Source organism: Giraffa tippelskirchi, chromosome 4 (genome assembly GCF_054371585.1).
Source record: "Giraffa tippelskirchi isolate mGirTip1 chromosome 4, T2T-mGirTip1v1.2.pri, whole genome shotgun sequence".
Lineage (NCBI taxonomy): Eukaryota > Metazoa > Chordata > Mammalia > Artiodactyla > Giraffidae > Giraffa > Giraffa tippelskirchi.
In genome coordinates, this window is record NC_137278.1 from 128,053,659 (window position 1) to 128,072,632 (window position 18,974).

Below are 18,974 nucleotides of genomic sequence, written 5' to 3' on the forward strand. Positions count from 1 at the left end.
TAAGCTTATCCTTTTCAGATCTGTTCAACAAAATTTACTGAATACCTAGCACACTACCTGCAACACCTATTTGCTGAATTAATGTTTCACATCACCTTGCACCTTGTACACAAATGTTCAGTGAACACTTGTCTACTGAATAACAGCCCTGTTCATTAGAACAAAGGGAGTTGGTACCCCAAGAGTTTCTGGGGTGGCAATATGGTGTATTGACTAGTTTTCCTTGAATCCTAATTCTACCACTTACTAGTTGGATGACCCAAGGTAAGTCCCTTAAATTGTCTGTGCCTCAACCTTCACCATATGGAAAATGGAAAATGGGGATAATAAGGCCTATATATAAGACTGTTGTATTAACTGGAAAAATCCTTAGCATGATTTTGTTGTTGCTGTTGTTCAGTTGCTAAGTCATGTCCAACTCTTTGCAACCCCATAGACTGCAGTACCCCAGGCTCCTCTGCCCTTCACTATCTCCCAGAGTTTGCTCAAATTCATGTCCATTGAGTCAGTGATGCTATCTGACTATCTAATCATCTCATCTTCTGCTGCCCCCTTCTCCTTTTGCCTTCAATCTTTCCCAGCATCAGGGTCTTTTCCAGAGTCAGTTCTTTGAATCAGGTGGTCAAAGTATTGGAAGCGTCAGCTTTAGCATCACTCATTCCAATGAATATTCAGGGTTGATTTCCTTTAGGATTGACTATTTTGATCTCCTTGCAGTTCAAGGGACTCTCAAGAGTCTTCTCCAACACCGCAGTTCAAAGGCATCAATTCTTCAGCACTCAGCCTTCTTTATGGTTCAACTCTCACATCCACACATGACTACTGGAAAAACCATAGCTTTGACTATACAGACCTTTGTCAGCAAAGTGGTATCTCTGCTTTTTAATACACTGTCTAGGTTTGTCATAACTTTCCTTCCAAGGAGCAAACATCTTTCAATTTCATGGCTGCAGTCATCATTTAAACACATTGTAAACACCAAATAAATGGAAGTTATTATTTCTAGCTCCAGCTAAAACTGAGTTTTCCTATAAGCCTTTATTCTGGGTGGAAGACAAAAACCAAGAACAACTGAGACTTGAGTCCCTGGACAGGCCTCATTCTGCATCCACCCCAGGACCTTGAGCCATCTCAGCAACCAGCAGCTTGTTCCCTAACTCATAAATCCTGACTAATGACACAGACATGTCACTTTAATGTTTGTGAAGCCCAATGACTTATTGTTAAGTGCCTGGACATCTTCAGATGAAAGGCACCCAAGGGCAAGCACCAGATATCCTTTTCAGTCATAAAAGCAAAAGACTACCCCCAAACTTGGAAAAGGCAGAGGCTCCATAACTTAATGCAGGAGAGAATTAAAGCAGGCACCAGAAAGTGCAAATCAATTCTTAGACTCTAATTCCTTTATACAGAGACAGACATAGAGATATCATTCTGAATGTCTCAGACTACTTGGAGGGTCCAGAGCACACAGGGGGAGCAGGATACCCAAGTCTTTAACAAAACTCCGGGTATGGAAGGAGTGTGACTCTTTCACCTCTCCTAAACAAAAACAGGAGCAACAATATGTCTCTTATCTTAAATTTAAGCCAGTTAAGAGGTTTGGGCAAAGTAGTCCCCTAAGTGGCTTTTTTTCTGAATTGTGGCGCGTCCTGAACTATGCCATGTTTCCTTTCCAACTTGAACTTCATCTTCCTCCCTTCTCCCCCAACCACCACGTTAGACAATGGATCCTCCTGGACCTAGAGGCCCTTCCAGGGATGCCACGCTCGGATTGTATTGGCAGACCCCTGGCACTGAGACCTTAAAGTTGGAAGAAAAAAAAACCGTCAGCGGTGCCCAACACACAGTTTTTTCAGGGGCTGTCCCAGATGTTGAAGCAGAGAAGCTACTGCCCCAGATATTAGTTTCCTATCCCCTAAATGGTAGGGCCGCCGCGATGTAATGGCAAGGACACTCGGAGTCGTGCAATCCTACCATCTCATAGCTTTGATACTTTAGACCGGTTCCGTAACCATTCTGGGCTTTGGCTTCTACATCTGTAGATAGTGGATAACAAAACTTCCTATCTCACATGTTGTGTTAAAAGTAAACGAGAGAGGAAAAAAAGTAAACAAGAGGGTGTACCCGAACACTTCGGCCAGCTCTAAAGTATTATACAAGGGGCGTTAGAGCCGTAACTCCTCCCCACCCCCTAAACACGCACGTTACCAACCAGCAGTCGCCACTAATATAGCCTGCCCCTTCCCAAGGCATCTTGGGCTGTGAAGTCCTTTGGTGGCCGCACCCTCGTTGGCTGCAGTGGAAGTGAGAACTACGCCTCCCAGGATGCAGCGGTAAGGCAGCCACCACGGCCGCCCTCTACTCCGCCCTCCTTACGCACAGCCTCCTGGGATATGTAGTCCCAGCTCTGCGCTGGTTCAACAGGAAAAAAGGCGCAGGGGAACCACAAACCCCAGAAGCCCTCGCGCCCACCCATCTCCCTCCCTCTCGGAGTCCGAGTGCTGTTTTTGTTGTTGGTGAAAGGTGAGGGAACAGCTGATCCGTCTGTGGGGTAAGAAAACTTGGCCTAATTTGGGGGCGATGTTATGGGGGGTCACCCCACTTTCCAATCTGTGAAAGGATCATCTAAGGGAACCTTAGAAGGGGGAGAGCAGGAGCGTTTGTGTGTTAACACTTTCCGTACTGGAGAAGCCATCCCCACTGTTTCGGGAGTTCTTGGTCTCATGGGGGGCCTGATCACGGGGGTGCCCTCTTGACGGTTCTTGTCTCCCTCTCAGTCCTTCTCTGTAAAGCTTGATACGCTTAAGGGAACTCGAGGGAGGCTGAAGTCTGCTCGTTCTCGGCCCAGCAAGACTTGCCCCCACAAACCTTCCCTTTCCCCTTACCCCCTACGCCGCTCCCCCCTACCAATCCAAAGGCCTTCACTACGCTGGATCCGTGGGGAGGGAAACCTTCCAAGATATAGAATGTCAAAGAACTCTAGAGCCCTACAGCGTGGTGGGGGGATGGGGACACCCCCCCCCCATGCAAACACCTGAATCTGGCTACACATGGCACCTTAGGTGCCCATAACTCTTTTTCAAACCTGGGGGTTATTTCCAACTGTTATGAATTTTGTGGGGAATATTGTCCTGGGTCCCCAGGACAATGTCTTTGAGAACAATTCAGCCCCTTTTAGAAAGCCAGAATTGTATTGAAGGGAAAAAAACATGGACTAGTTTTCACTAGGGATTTTTCAGAGATGAAAATAAAGAGACATCTCTTGTTGTCCATTAAGTCTCTATTTTGGAGAGAGAAGTAGCTCCTTTTTATAGAGCTGGCCCACCTTCCCTTCTCTACTGAATTTCGGTCCTCTTTTAAAGTCCCTGCCCACCTGGCTTAAGCCTGGTGTGGGTTTGTGATGTTTGAGGGCGTGCACATGACTAGTGGCTGTGGTTGGGTGGACGCCCATCACTGTGGTTGACACAGGACTGAGTTCAGTGGGCTGGAGATGAGAGTTGACAAGGGCCATCTCACAGTCCTCCACTGCAGAGTTCTCTTGATTATTCCTTTCCTCACTCTACCCTCAGATTTTCCAGTGAACTCTCCTCACCCAACTTAGAACACCTTTTCTTCTTAATCCCATCCTATAGCATGCCTCCAACTACCAGTACAAGCAGATGGAAGGGTTCAGACATTTAGAATTGAGGCTAAGGGGAACAGAGAAAATGAGGGAGAAGGGGAAAACTAGAGATGGGTTAACAAACAGTCAACCAGTAGGTTTCAAGCCCTTCTCGAGACCTGAAGAGAAGAATGTGAGGTTCTTTTTGAACTGTTTCTCCTCCTCTCAACATTATGTGTACATTTCCCCATCCCAAGGCCCCATACTTCCAGGCTGTCCTTACTGGGGGTGGGGCTTTCCTGGCTCCAGGCCCCCACATTCCATCTCCCCCCAGCACCACGTTCCTGCTGAGTGTTCCACCTCACCCTTGAAGCAGCCGCCTCCAGAATTCTTGACTTTCTGGAGTAATAATTGAGGGAGAGAACCTGTATTTCCGTCCTTTCCCTTTGTCTCTTGGATGAGAGTACAGGATTTTTTTTTTTTTTTTTAATTCATGGCATAAGACAGCCAAGAGATAGGAAGAGAGGGTGAGAGTTCACGGGCTTCAGGATTGGTCAGCCACAGTCCAGCTCCAAAGACTGACTTGTTACTTTCAGAGATGGTTGCTGTTTTCAGGTGTCATAAGTCATTTCTGGGTACAGCTGGAGTGAGCAAGGAGACCTGCTCAGGATGAGGGGGCCCCACGCCTCAGCTGGAACTTGAATTCAAGAACCAGAAGATGTGAGGGATGGGGTGAGGAGATGGAGGCTGAAGAATTTGGAATATTCAAGGCTATTAAGAGATGGAAAAGGAGGGACTGACTGCAGGAAGCAGAGTCTGGGGTACTGAGGCTTGGTCAGTGGGGCTGTGAAAAGGGAGCAGAAATTAGATCTTAATTCTAGGAAAGTCTATGACTCAGAGGGTGCAGTGTGAAACAAGATGTGTACCAACTGCAAAGGCCAGACCTATGCCCTAGAAACAAAGATTGATACCTTTAAAGAGTCCTGTAACTCACAGGGGCTGGAAACCAGATACACCTTCATCTCCAGGGGCAGGGGCTATGGGTGGGTAGGGACAGAGTTGTGGGGAAGAGAGGTAGAGGGGAGAGACTTTTTAGGATATTAAATCTTTGTTTCACAGGAGGGCAGATAGCACGAGACCAGAATGGAAGAGTCATCACTAAGCCGGGCACCATCCCGGGGTGGAGTCAACTTTCTGAATGTAGCCCGGACCTACATTCCCAACACCAAGGTGGAATGTCACTACACACTCCCGCCAGGCACTGTACCCAGTGCCAGCGACTGGATTGGCATCTTCAAGGTATCCCTAGATCCCCTTTGGGCTCAGGTTTATGGGCCATGGGTGGTTTGGAATAAGGGGAACGACTTGGTTTCTGGATTCTCAACCTCATAATGATAGGGAAGAAGGGAGAAGGATGTCAGAAATGGCAAAGGCCATTTGTGTAAGCAAAGCCCACCTTCTCCCAATCTTAACCTTGCTCTCTCCTGACACACTAGCATTCCTCCACTTTCCTGTCTCTCAGCATCCTTGCCACAGCCACACCATCCTGCCCACCCCCGGCTCAGTCCCTCAGCCCTTTGCACCATCTGGAGGTGGGAGGTGCATCGCCATACCCCTCTCCCACTGTGGGCTCTGACAGGTGGAGGCTGCCTGTGTCCGGGATTACCACACATTTGTGTGGTCTTTGGTGCCTGAAAGTGTTACTGATGGTTCTCCCATCCACGCCAGCGTCCAGTTCCAAGGTACAAGGAAGAGGGAAAATCGGGAGGGAGGGGTCAAAGGGATGGAGTTTGGAAGAGGGTAATGGGGTCACCAGATATATTGATAGAATCATGGGATTTCACAGCATCAGGGGTTCAGACATGAAAGGAACAGTAAAGGGCCGATAGCCCTGCCTCCTAAGAGAAAAGGAGGGAACTCCTCCTGTGGAATTAGGAGGTAAGGAAGAGGGAAAAGTGGCTTCATGTATTAACAAGAAGATGCTCATTAGATTCTGAAAGATTCAAATCTCAGCTCTAATACTTATAAGCTGTTTGATCTTGGGCAAATTACTTACCCTTTCTGTATCTGTTATCTTAACAGTAAAAGGGGATGCCTGACTTATAGGAACAATATGAAGATTTAAAATGATACAGATAAAGCTGTTAATACAGTGCCTGGCACATAATGGGTACTCAAAAAAACGATAACTAGCGTTGTTACTGGGTTTCCCTAGTGGCTCAGTGGTAAAGTATCACTTGCCAATGGAGGAGATCTGGGTTCAGTCCCTGGGTCGGGAAGATCCCCTGGAGGAAAAAATGGCAAGCCACTCCACTCTAGTACTGTTGCTTGGGATATCCCATGGAGAGGAGCCTGGCGGGCTATGGTCCATGGGGTCACAAAAGAGTCGGACATGACTTAGCAACTAAACAACAACGACAGCATTCTTATTATTGTTGTTGTTGTTATTAAGGAGGGTAAGTTTGGGCAAGAGAGGAAAGAGAGGGCTAGGCAGAAAGGAGGGAAAGAGTATCCCAGGGATCAGAAATAGCCTGTGGGAGACGGAGAGGAGAGAAAACAGTCTATAGAACAGGGAGCAAGGGGCTGGAGCCAAAGACAGTGGATAATAAGACACACCAAGGGGAAGAGGGTCTGCTGAGCACCTGAGGGCCTGGCATCATATTGGGGTCCTGGGTCTGTACTTTTCCCCACAGCCAGCTACCTGCCCAAACCCGGAGCCCAGCTCTACCAGTTTCGCTATGTAAACCGCCAGGGCCGGGTGTGTGGGCAGAGCCCCCCTTTCCAGTTCCGAGAGCCACGGCCCATGGATGAACTGGTGACCCTGGAGGAGACTGATGGTGGCTCTGACATCCTGCTGGTTGTCCCCAAGGCAACTGTGCTGCAGGTGAGAACAGAGCAGCAGAGCTGCTCCTGGGCAAGGGCACCGGAGGATAGCGTTGCAGGGGGCCCCCTTCCACTTCACCCTGCCCTCACTGTATCCTCAGCTGCAGGCCTCATTGGGAGTTACACAAAGCCTTGCCTACAGGAAAGTCTCAGTCTAACACAGTCACAAACACGTAGGATAGGAAAGCAGACCACCCACAGGGCAGCATCACTCAGTATTTCCTAAGAACTTTTTGAACCTCCTTCTCCTGGGGCTGCATCCTTCCCTGGGCTCTAGAGGAAGATGCAGAGGGTGGAGGGAGGCCCCTTGGGGAAGGAACGTTCCGAGGGAGGGAAGGATGAGACCCACTTCCAGGATGAGTGAGGAGGGAGAGCAGATCGGTAGGGCCCCAGACCTGTGGAGCAGCTACCCATGTGTGGCTCTTCAGCACTTGAAATGTGACTGGTCTAAACTGAGATGTTCTGTATAGAGAAAATACACACTGGATTTTGAAGACCTAGCATTAAAAAAAGAATGTAAAAGATCTCAGTAGTGGCTTATTTTGATTCCATGTTGAAATGATGACATTTTTGATTGACTAGATTAGATGAATGAATTCCACCTGTTTCTTATTATTTTCCTTAAGTGTCTACTAGAAAGTTATATACGTAGTTTGTATTATTTTTCTATTGGACTAAATAGAGAAGACTTAGGGAAAGGAGGCAGATGTTAGCAAGGAAGACTTCCTGAAGGAAGGGGAAGGATAGGGCCTGGTGGGGAGGACGTCCATGCCCCAGACAAGAGGACAGGCCTGAGGAAGGCTCAGAAGGTGGAAATGAATAGTCTGTGATTTACACAAACTCCTGCCCTCTGGAACCCTCTATACTTATGGAATCACCAGAAGGATGGGAAGAAGATGCTTATATCTTACATAAGTCAGTGGTGGGTGAACTCCTACGCAGTTTCTGTTTTTACATTCATTTTTCTCATTTAAACCTTCCAACAATCCAGGCTAGAGGATCACATGACAGATGAGGAGAGAGACTCAGAGAAATTAAGTACTTTGTTAAGAGTCACGTAGCTAGTAAAAAAAAAAAATGTACTGGAGATTTAAACCCACATCTGTCTGACTCCAGAACAAATAGAGTAAAATTAGGGGAGCCATCCCTTTTGTCTGTGCAGATTGAGAAAGACTTCTGCTAGGTGAGGAGTTCCTGCCATTGGTGGGCAAAGAAGGGGCAAGGCCTCAGGGGGAAAGAGAAGAGGGGTGGGCAGTTAAGAGTTTGGGGAACCCGTGTGTGATGGGAGGTGGGCAGGATTTGGTAGCACACCAGGCCTCCCTGACTCTCCCCTTTATAGCCTTACTGATGCAACTTCCCCACCCTGACACACATCTGTAGAGTGGTGGGGACAGGACCTTGGAATGGGCGCTTCACAGGCAGAACCCTCTTCTCATCCTGTCCCCCATAGAACCAGCTGGATGAGAGCCAGCAAGAGAGGAATGACCTGATGCAGCTGAAGCTACAGCTGGAGGGGCAGGTGACAGAGCTGAAGAGTCAAGTGCAGGAGCTTCAGAAGGCTCTGGCCACGGCCAGGCAGGAGCATGCGGAGCTGGCAGAGCAGTATAAGGTGGGAGTTGGGCCGGTGGGGGGAAGGTCCTGGCTGCCCACCTGGGGTCCAAAATCTAAACCCAGTAAAATGAAGACAGTGAAAGGGAGATGTTAGTGGGCTCTTAAGATGGTTCTGGCATGAAAGATACAGGCTGAAGGGGTCACAAGTAGTAGTAAACTGGCTGTGATGGGAGACTTGTCCCAAATTGGTAGTGAGACTCAGTTCTCTAAGTCACAGGAGTGCTGAGATAGGGTGGAAGTGGCCATCTTCACTGGAAGGGGATGTTCCCTTACAGTTTCTTCTTCAAGGAAGGTGACTGGGTAGAAGGGTAGATAGTCAAACTTAGGAATTCTCCTCCTAAGCCTTTAGTCCACTCATTGCGAGGTAAGTCTCAGCTTCTCCCTTCTTCTTGGGGAACCTTAATTCCAGGGGCTTTCCCGGTCCCACGGGGAGCTCACAGAAGAGAGGGACATCCTGAGCCGACAACAGGGAGACCATGTGGCCCGCATCCTGGAGCTAGAAGATGACATCCAGACCATCAGTGAGAAAGTGCTGATGAAGGAGGTGGAGCTGGACAGGTGAGGGGACCCCTTCCACCCCCATTATTTCCCTTCGCTTCCTGTGACCCTCAAACCTCAGCCTCCTGTGTCAGGCAGGCAAGACCTGCCTGACAGTTTCTCCTTCCCTTCTCAACCTCACTCAAGGTATTCCAGTTCCTAAGGATATCTATCTCTGCCAAGCTCTCTTCCATCTTTTCTAACCTATTCTGTATTCCTTACCTTTAGAAATAATCATTAGTATTTATTGTACAGCAAAGGTGAAGCAGGAGCCAGGAGTGCAGGATTTGGAAGAACGGAACGGATAGAAGGTCCAGGCAAGATAAGAGAGTATGGATTTCAGTTTTACTTCAGCAAAGAATAAGATTAGACTCTGTTCTCATTATTAGGAAATGTTAGAACTGGTGATCCAGAAATGTTATTGGATCTTTGCCCTGAAAACAGGTACAAATCATAGAATCTTAGCATTGGGAGAAATGTAAAGTATTTAAGAGGGTATGTGTGGGAAGATCACTGCCTCAGAAGGTGGCCTCTTTATCACAAAGCCGTCATTATTTTTTTATCTCTTGTGTTATATTTACTCTCCTAGAGCTTTCATGATTGGTCCTGGTTTAGACCTCTGGAGCCACATAGAATAAATTTCTATCTTCTGCTAGACAACTATTCTCTCTACCAGATAGCACAAATATTGGCCACCTCCCTTGCCTCTCTTTCAGATTTTCACCGGGAGAAACACTTCTTTCATTAAATGACATAATTAAGTTTCTTTCATTCAGTGCTGGTAGATTTAATATCTTTTTAAAAACTCTTTGGAGAAAAGCAGCATGCTATCCAAGACCCAGAGTAAAAAGTGAGTTGGTCCCTCAGGCCTCTTCAGTCTAGGATGTGTTAGTCTTGCCCTAGGGAGATACTAAATGTCTAGGTTCTAAATCATGGAATAGAAACGTTGGGATCAAACCAAGCATCTGGAAAAGATCAGGGACTGTCTAGACCAGGGGTCAGCAAACTGTGGCCCAATCCAGCCAAATCCAGCCTACCACATGGTTTTGTATAGCCCACAAGGTAAGAATGATTTTGACAATTTTTAATGGTTGAATAACAAAAGAAGAGTTATATTATGTGACATGTAAAAATCAGATGAAATTCAAATTCCAGTTTTTGTAAATAAAATTTTATTGAGACAGCCAGGCTCGTTCATTTACATACTGTCTATGGCTGTTTCCACACTCCTGTGGCAGAGTTGAGAGGTTGCTACAGAGTCCACACGGCCTTCAGAACCTAAAATACTTACTCTCAGGCCCTTTACAGAAAACATCTGCTGACATCTGACCTAAATCAAAAGTTTATCATTAATGATGACTGGCCCCTGTCTACAAAAATCTGGATTCCAGTCTCCCTCGATTGAGTGCTAACAACTGGGAAGTCATCAACAGAGCTTCCCTCAAAGTAATACATAGAGAGGAAAGAACAACTGTCTATTCCTAGACTGTGCTCTAAAGCCAGCAATCTCACATACTTGGGGCTTAGACGTGCATTATTTTGTTTTGGGAATTTGGATGTCCCAGAGAGGTGGAGTTCTGGGCTAGACGAGCCCCAGCAGACGGGCTGAAGACAGAAGTCTGAGTCTTTGTTCCTTCTTTAGAAACCGATCAGTCACCTGACGTTGTGTCCACCACTCACAGGGTTAGAGACACAGTGAAGGCCCTGACTCGGGAACAAGAGAAGCTCCTTGGGCAGCTGAAGGAAGTGCAGGCAGACAAGGAGCAAAGCGAGGTAAGGGCTCCAAGTTGGTTTGCTTTCTCAATTGTCCGTCCCATGTTTTACTATAAACTTACTTCTATAAATTCAGATGTATAACATTTCCTTATTAAATGATGAAAGCAATTAGATAATTCTGATGGATACCAAACTTTGAAATTGGAGGTTATGGATGACTGTTTTGTTGGCCTCAGCAGCTAACCTGTTTCTGTATTGTGTGTGGTTGTACAGTATTGAGTACACCTTGAGTCTCACATACAGACCAGTACAAATGATCATTTTTAAGCTTCTACCTTCCAATCTCAGTTCACTCTTCACGTCAATAGAAAATACAGTTGACACTTTATTCTGAGGTTTTCACAAAAACGAATTAACCTGGAAGCACATGTCAGTGCTTGGGGATCTCCAGTATGCTAACATGTGAATCTATGCATTGTTTTCCAACATAATTTTTCATAATTTGGAAGAAACTGAAATCAAATATTTAAGCTTCCAAATGGCTTCATCAGAACCCTAGGCTTCCGTGGGAGATGGTCTGAAAAATTTGCTCATTAGTGAAGAGTAGGTAGAATTTGGACAGAGATGAGAGGAAGGCCATTCTAGGAACAAAGGAAGATATGAGCAGAAGCTTAGAGTTGAGAATACTCAGGGCAGTTGAATGTGTGGGTAAAGAGTTTGAAGTAAGACCTAAGTCACAGTGGAAAGGTTCTTGAATTTAGTCTTTATTCTATAAGCAGTGAGAGGCATTGATGATATTTTAAGTAGAGAGCATGTTGTACTTAAAGAACGTTCTTAGAGAATATTAATCTGGGAATTCTTTGGCAGTCCAGTGGTTAGGACTATGCACTTTCATTGCTGAGGGCCTAGGTTCAGTCCCTGATCAGGACACTAAGATCCTACAAGCTACATGGCATGGCCAGAAAAAAGAAGACTATTAATCTGATTGCCTTGTGAGATTATTCAGTGATCCAAATGACCAGAGCCTGAGCTAATGTCATGGTTGTGGTGACAGCAGAAAAGGGAAAATGGCTATGAACAAGATGAAGGATGGAGAAGCATCCATCCTGTGGGCTGCTAGGGAGAGAACAGAACCGCACATGGCACCAAGGTGTCCAGCCTGAATGACTTGGGAAGTAGTACCATGGACAGAAACAAGAGTGGCAAGGACGGGGGTGGAGTGGGAGGTAGAATATGGCGAGTGTGAGAGCCTACATGACATCCAAGTTGAGTTTTGGTCTAAAAGGAAGTGTAGGGGAGCAGACATGAGGCATGGGATGCCTAGATTCACATAAGACCCCAGGCTGTGCCACTGGAGTTGGGACGTTCAGGATTGAGTCGCTTTGTGCTGAGAACCCAGGAAGGGCTGGCCAGGGCTGCAGGCTTGAGTTTGTGTTAAATATGAGGAGTGGAACCTTGGCTTTTCTCATCACAGAGGTCCATCTGCCCGGTCACCCCAAATATGTATTCCCTTTCCTTACCTCCTCTCCACCTCCACCAGGCTGAGCTCCAGATGGCACAGCAGGAGAACCGCCGCTTGAATTTGGAGCTGCAGGAGGCCAAGGGCCGGCAGGAGGAGCAGAGTGCTCAGGCCCAGCGACTGAAGGACAAGGTGGCCCAGATGAAGGACACCCTCGGCCAGGCCCAGCAGCGGGTGGTAAGTGAAGCCCCTGGGCAACAGGAAGTAGCGAACATTCCAGGGCTGATTGTAAACAAATATGGGAAAGGCATGGCTCAAGACTAAAGAACCCAGTCCTGAGGTCCTGATGCAATGGGGGACAGGAAGGAACCTAGTTGTCTTCCTGGCTCAACAGATGACTCCTGGGAGCCCTGATTCCATCTCCTCCTTTCTCCCGAGGCTGAGCTGGAGCCCCTGAAGGAGCAGCTTCGAGGGGCCCAGGAGCTTGCAGCCTCGAGCCAGCAGAAAGCTACCCTTCTTGGGGAAGAGTTGGCCAGCGCAGCGGGAGCCCGGGACCGCACCATAGCCGAGCTGCACCGCAGCCGTCTGGAGGTGGCCGGAGTTAACGGCAGGCTGGCCGAGCTCAGTCTGCACTTGAAGGAGGAAAAAAGCCAGTGGAGCAAGGAGCGGGCAGGGCTGCTGCAGAGCGTGGAGGTAGTGGGATGGGGGACCTGCAGGCTCCTGGTCACTACCACCCCCACCTCAGTGTGGTCAGATCCCCTGGGGGGAGAGAAAAAACAAGGGTGAGAACTTTCATGGACTTAGGGGTGGGGTGAGCCCATGAGGGAGGTATATTCACTGTCCCGGTGTGGCCCCTCCCTACAAGGAGTGTCCAGATCCTGATCTTCATAGCACCTGCCTTTGTTAACATCTTGATTCAGATACATGTTCCAACCTAGGCCCCAGCCCTGCACGATACCCATTCCTACTCAGCAAGGTGCCTTGCTGTCAGAGGCCTTCCTTCTTTTGGGGAATGAGAAAGGCAAGAAGAGAAGATGTCTCTAAATGGCTCCAAAACATTCAGTCCAATAAAGAAGAGACACAGTGAGGAATGGAGCTGTTACCAGTGGCATCCCTTACCCTTACCCTCCTATTTGCCTCCTCGGCATCTCCAGGCAGAGAAGGACAAGATCCTGAAGCTGAGTGCAGAGATACTTCGACTGGAGAAGGCAGTGCAGGAGGAGAAGACTCAGAGCCAAGTTTTCAAGACTGAACTGGCCCGGGAAAAGGACTCTAGCCTGGTGAGGCACCCAGCCTCCCAAGAGCCCCAGGCAGGGGCCTCCCGAGGCATCAGTGCCCCTTCCCTCTGCCTTGGCTGTGGGCTCAGAAGTGCTGAGCACTCACCTCCCTGGTGGGCGGCATTCCACTTGCAGGCCTGCCAGCCCTCATCAGTCGGAAGCCTGCCATGTGCCTTTCTGCTCTCGGCACACATTCTAGGCCCAGTGGGGATGACTCAGGAGAATTCTAGGGTGGCCCTTCTCTGACCAAGGCCTCTGCACCCCAGCCCAGAGGCAGTCCTCCCAATCCCCACTTGGGCGGTGGAGGCAAGGACTCAGGTGAGTCTCCTGCAGTTGAGATGGGGCTCTCAGAGGAGGAGAGTCAGGCCTCCCGTGTGTCGAGGCAAGCGAGGAGCGAAGGCATGAACAGTTGCGGTTCCACATTGTGGCATCCAGGTTCTAAGAGGCACATTCGAGGCTCCAGATTACATCTGGCCCTTTCCCCCCAGGTGCAGCTGTCAGAGAGCAAGCGGGAGCTGACAGAGCTACGCTCAGCGCTCCGTGTGCTCCAGAAAGAAAAGGAACAACTACAGGAGGAGAAGCAGGTGAGAGCCCAGAACCTAGCCCCTGGATGCCTGAGTGGAGGACCCGAGGGCTGGGAGCTCGGTGTCTTCTTGTCATCTCTCAGCTTAGAGACAGGCATTGGTAAGAAGGGCCCAGAGGCTAAAAAGGGACCATGGCTCCTCTTAGAAGCCCACCTGGCAGGACAGGGGAGGGTTGCTGGGGGAAGCAGAGTGGGCGTGGGGGGGTGGGAATCTGCCTTAAACCCTCCCACCCTTTGATGAAGGCATCAAATTCTGAGGAGTTCAGAGATCACCCTGGACGCAGGGGAAGGCTTTGTGGGGCTGCCTGGTTCATACCTTCTCAGCCTCTCACACTTCTCCCCACTTCCAGGAACTGCTGGAGTACATGAGAAAGCTGGAGGCCCGCCTGGAGAAGGTGGCTGATGAGAAGTGGAGTGAGGATGCTGCCACAGAGGACGAGGAGGCCGCCGTGGGGCTGAGTCTGTACACCTGCAGTCTTGTGACCCCCACCCCCACCAGCTCTCCCTCCCTGTGTTGGGAAAACACCATGTGACCCCCTGGGAGCAGCCTCTGCCCTCCATGTTTTGCCTTCTTCCTTCCCAGACCCTGGTCCCCGATTTGTTAACTATATTTCTCCTCCAGAGAAGCCAGAGCTGATCCAACCCTCTTTCTTCTCTGCCTGCTCCCTCGCCTGCAGGCTGCCCAGCGGCTCTGACAGACTCGGAGGACGAGTCTCCAGAAGACATGAGGCTCCCACCCTACGGCCTGTGTGAGAGTGGAGACCCGGGCTCCTCCCCTGCCACGGGGCCGCGAGAGGCTTCCCCCCTCGTGGTCATCAGCCAGCCAGCCCCCATCGCTCCCCAACTCTCAGGGCCAGCTGAGGACAGTAGCTCAGACTCGGTGAGCAGAGAGGAGAGACTGAACAGGGGCAGGGACAAGGGGTAGGCCCAATCCCAAGTGTCCCAGCCTCTAGAGCAGGGAGCCTTAGCCATACAGGGCTCTCTTTCTCTTGGAGGAGAGCAGGCAGGCCCAGGCTGTCTTCAAGGTCACCCAGTAGACACCACCCCAAAACCCAGTCTGACCCAATAGCTCACTGCTGCCACCCCCTCTTCCCATACCTGTTCTCTTCCTGTACACCAGCCCCCATCCAAATGCTTCTCCTGGGACTTCTCTGGCAGTCCAGTGGCTAAGACTGCTTGCTCCCAATGCCCGGGTTCCATCCCTGGTCGGGGAACTACATCCCACATGCCATGATTAAGACCCAGTACAGCCAAATAAATTAACAAAAATAAATATATATAAAAAAAAAACCACCTCTCATGCCTCACCCTTACTACAGCCCTCTGTTAACAACCTCGGCCTAGTCTGCTCTTCCCTTACCTGTCCCAACACTCTGCTCCCCCCGTCTTGGGACACAACCCCCAGACTCAGCCCTATCCCTTTGGTGCCCAGGAGGCTGAAGATGAGAAGTCGGTCCTGATGGCAGCTGTGCAGAGTGGAGGTGAGGAGGCCAACCTGCTACTTCCGGAACTGGGCAGTGCCTTCTATGACATGGCCAGGTGAGTCCTCAAGGGGGCAGACAGGAGAGAGGATGCCCGTGGAAAGGGCATCCAGGTGAACAGTCCTCATGCCCTTCCACCACCTCCCTCTTCTTGGCCCCAGCTAAGAAAAGGAGATGTTGACACAGAGAATGACCCACCACCCCAAATCATTGGTGCCTTCAGGCAGTCCTCCCCCATCCTATCAATGCACATGCGCACTCAGAGGCCCTGCCTTTAACTGGCTTCTGTGTTGTTCTAGCACCATCTTCCGCAGAGCCCAAATTGCCCTGCATCCCCTCTCTCCTGCCCCTACCCCTTCCCCTGCCACCAGGTAAGTGCCTAGGCTCTGTCAGGGGTTGAAGGGAAGTGACCAAGGCCCCCAGGGACAGGAACAGAGAGAAGACTGGGGTCCAGCATCCATCTGATCACCCCTTAGATGCTGTCCCTCCTCTCTGACTCCCCTGGGCAATCCTTTGGGTGGGGGATGCAGGTATCAGATTGTGTCCCCCTGCCTTCCCTTTCCCCCTGCAGGTCAAGAGGGGAAGGCAGGGAGGCAAGAGAGGTTTTATCATCCAGCCCCCAGCTTTGCCTGGATATGAGATGGGCTCAGGGCAAGGAGGAGGTGATGCTGTCATCCTTCCAGGCTGGAGCAGGAAGATGAAGGACGATGTCAGACTCATTTTCAGCCTCATTAGGCAGCAGACGGAGATGGAGGGAGGAGAGCAGGAGGTTGGGGGAAGGGCTATGTACTAGAGCAACCAGCAGGGACTAAAGAAAGGAGGGCACGGGGGAGCCGGGCAGCTAAAGCTTCCAGTGCTGTGGGGAGAGGGATACTGTGAGAGGCTTGGAGAGGACATTAGGAACAGGGTCATCTGGGAGCCCACGTGTGTGGGTCCCTCTCCCTGAGGTCCGAAAGCCAAGAAGGCAGCAGAGCATGCTGACCCTCTCCTTTCCCCTCTGTCTCTCTCTAGTGGCTTTGCTGTGGGTCCCTTGACAGAGGCCAGCACTGGGGGCCCTGCCACCCCACCATGGAAGGAGTGTCCTATTTGTAAGGAGCGCTTCCCAGCCGAGAGTGACAAGGATGCCCTGGAGGACCACATGGATGGACACTTCTTTTTCAGCACCCAGGATCCTTTCACCTTTGAGTGACCCTACCCCCCACTCCCAGTCCACACACAGACACACACACACACATGCACACACTCATGCATAGACATACACTTAGGTTTCATGCCTCTTTTCCAATCCCTCGGCTCCATGATATTCTGTTGCCTGAAAACCACTCCCATGTGGTTTCATCCCAGGCTCCCCAACATCATCCTCTCCCAGCTGGCTCTTCTGTCCAGGCAGGGGTTCCTTCTTGGAAGCAGTGGCTGAATTTACTCCCTGAAAGCGGTTTTGGAGGAACCAAGATGGAGGAGGCCTTCTGTAGGGGGAATGGAATCACCCCCTCCTGGCCCCAGTTGCTTCTGTTAGTCACACCAACCACTGTACCACCACCACCACACACACTTACACACTCACACTCTCTGATGCCCCAAAGCCAATTCCGGGGGCATGCCCACCCCCTTCTTGTTCGGGGTCTGTGTTTGTTTACCTGAGTTTTCTCTGAGGCCTGCATTGACATCATGACCTCTTTGGTCTCTTCTGGTTCTGATCTTCTCTGGTTCCTCCTCCTGTTCCCCTACTGCCTTCCATACCCCAGCCCAGCCTTTTCCATACCATTAGATATTAAGTTTGAAGGTTTCTTTTGTATTTTCGAGGTTTTCTGTACTTTATCTCCTATCTCTCTCCACCACCATCCCCCAGGGTCCTCACATGGAAAGAAATAATGTACTTGTGCCTTCTCTGAGGGATGGGGGAACAAATGGTCCCAGGTGTCCCCACTTGCCAGCCCTCCCTCACTCACCAGGTCCCCCCTCAGCAATAAGAGCTCCCCCACCCATTGCCCTCCCCCTGCCAGTAGTTGAACAAATATATTTATATGATATGTATAACTATTCTAATAAACTGTGTTCTTATCATGAGGTGTGACTACAGCAAAGAAGCTCAAGACCTCTGGCTCTTAGACCTTGGTGGAGGGAAGAGGGAGGGAGGAAGGGCCCCCCCAGCCCCGTGCCTTAGGGAGGAGGCTGGCAGTATTTTCCCATCATGCCTCCTGACATGCTGGCAGCCAGTGGGGAGTGAGGAGGGAGGAACCTTTATCTCAGATGGGGGTCTGGTTGGGGAACACTGCAGTGCAGGAGGGGGCAAACCGAGGGGGAGGGGAGGGTTGTTCCAAAGTGGAGCAATGTGGAACCTGGGATATGGGCCAAGGTGTGTGTCTTGAAAGTAGGGTGAAGTTTCCACCACTGAGATCTTTACTCTCCAAAGCAGCCTTCAACTGTACCTGAGCCAAAGGATAGACATTACTCCCATTAAGAGTACACCCCTTTGAGTATCAACTTGGTAAAAAATGTCCTAAGCCTCCTACCTCTAGAAATATTTGAATTTCTCCCAACCCTGCCTCCCTCTCTCCCTCTGTTGCAATCCTCAGATACCAGTATGCACATGCAGACTCTACAAACACAAAAACACATTCATCCACCCTAACCAGCTTCACAGGCTAGACACACACGCAGCATCATAAAGCATGAATTAAGGGCCCACGTGCTCACCAAGGCTCTCAGCAGTACCCGGCATTAGCCGTGTCTACAGCCCACTGTTCTCCACTCCAGTTGCTCCCTTATCAGCCACCCTCCATTCCCTTCAGGGCCCATGGATGGGCCACCCCCACCATTCCCTCTCTGCATCCACCTGAAACCCTTGCCCACCCCCTTCCAGCCCCACTTGGGTGACATCTTACATCCTTCCATCTCTCACGTTGCTGTCTCCTAGCAACCCCATCTCATTCCCTGAATCCCTTCCAAGGAAATTAGAGATAATGGATCTCTCCTCTCTCCATCTCAACTCCTCTTTATTGATCCTCCTTTAATGAAAGTTAATTATAACAATGATTTAATTAATAGAATCCCTCTCTTCCTTTATTGCTTCCCGTATTAAGACTATTAATAAATACGAGCTGGGCTGACAGAGGCATCCATCACCCGCCTGGGATTCCCCAACCCTCCTCTTTCCCTCCCCCTTATCCCCTCCCTCCCTTGGCCTATAAACTTGCCGGGGTAGTGGGGGTTAATCAGAGAGGAATTATGAGCCAACATCCCCAGCAGGAGGTGCATTTAATGAAATCACTTGTGATTTATGTCTGGGGGAGGTTAGGGAAGGAAGAATCTGGAACCCAGACATCCTGCTTCTAGAAGGGTACAACCCCCCAGTGCAAAAGAGGAGGGAGGGAAGCAGAAACAGGGACCCAGGGCCTTTACTGCCACCTCACAGCCCCTGCAAAGCCACACACACCCTGGCAGGAGCCACACGGGTAGCGGCACGAGGCCATTGACACAGAGGCTGCCAAACTTAAAGTGCTTCTGAGGAGTGTAGTGTAAGTTCCACTCTTTCCCACCTCTACAGCTACATAGGTCATTTTCACCTCTTTCCATTCTCCCCAGCCCAGTTCCACTTCACCTTCCCAATCTACTCCACACTCTCCTCCTTCCTGATGCCCCCCAGTCCCTCATCAGACCCCTCAACCTGAGTATCTAGAATTTCCAGCCCCTCCTTTCTCTGCCCTTAGCATGTTTTCTGCTGTACAGTCTGCACCTTCAGACTCGGAGTTCCCTGGAAATGTAGAATGATTTCTCTTCCTCACTTAGGATTTGCCTACCCCGGGTGCCAGTGCCTGACACG

The 18,974-nt window shown here is 49.9% G+C and overlaps 1 protein-coding gene across 3 annotated transcripts; it reads left to right on the forward strand.

The window, feature by feature from the left end:
- The first annotated feature begins 2,506 nt into the window (after positions 1-2,506).
- CALCOCO1 (calcium binding and coiled-coil domain 1) lies at positions 2,507-17,235 on the forward strand. 3 transcript variants are annotated; one of them, XR_014083608.1, is made up of 15 exons: positions 2,507-2,554; positions 4,724-4,903; positions 5,244-5,346; positions 6,298-6,488; positions 7,938-8,096; positions 8,508-8,656; positions 10,318-10,408; positions 11,892-12,047; positions 12,249-12,503; positions 12,965-13,090; positions 13,576-13,671; positions 14,021-14,133; positions 14,348-14,550; positions 15,103-15,209; positions 16,163-16,259. XR_014083608.1 is itself a non-coding variant. In XM_081595993.1 (15 exons), the coding sequence occupies exons 2-15, from the start codon at positions 4,748-4,750 to the stop codon at positions 16,338-16,340; spliced, it is 2,079 nt and encodes a 692-aa protein (XP_081452119.1). In that variant the 5' UTR covers positions 2,507-2,554; positions 4,724-4,747; the 3' UTR covers positions 16,341-17,235. The 3 variants fall into 3 exon arrangements, 2 of the variants coding, with proteins under 2 accessions (XP_081452119.1, XP_081452120.1); XM_081595993.1 differs by having other exon boundaries at positions 14,021-14,129; positions 16,163-17,235; XM_081595994.1 differs by having other exon boundaries at positions 14,021-14,129; positions 15,106-15,209; positions 16,163-17,235.
- Positions 17,236-18,974: the final 1,739 nt, after the last annotated feature.

Excerpts from the sequence above, each read along its gene's own strand:
- CALCOCO1 (XM_081595993.1), top strand. The coding sequence starts at position 4,748 with ATGGAAGAGTCATCACTAAGCCGGGCACCATCCCGGGGTGGAGTCAAC. Across the intron at positions 4,904-5,243 it reads ACTGGATTGGCATCTTCAAG|GTGGAGGCTGCCTGTGTCCG; the intron begins GTATCCCTAGAT and ends GGGCTCTGACAG. Across the intron at positions 10,409-11,891 it reads CAGACAAGGAGCAAAGCGAG|GCTGAGCTCCAGATGGCACA; the intron begins GTAAGGGCTCCA and ends CACCTCCACCAG.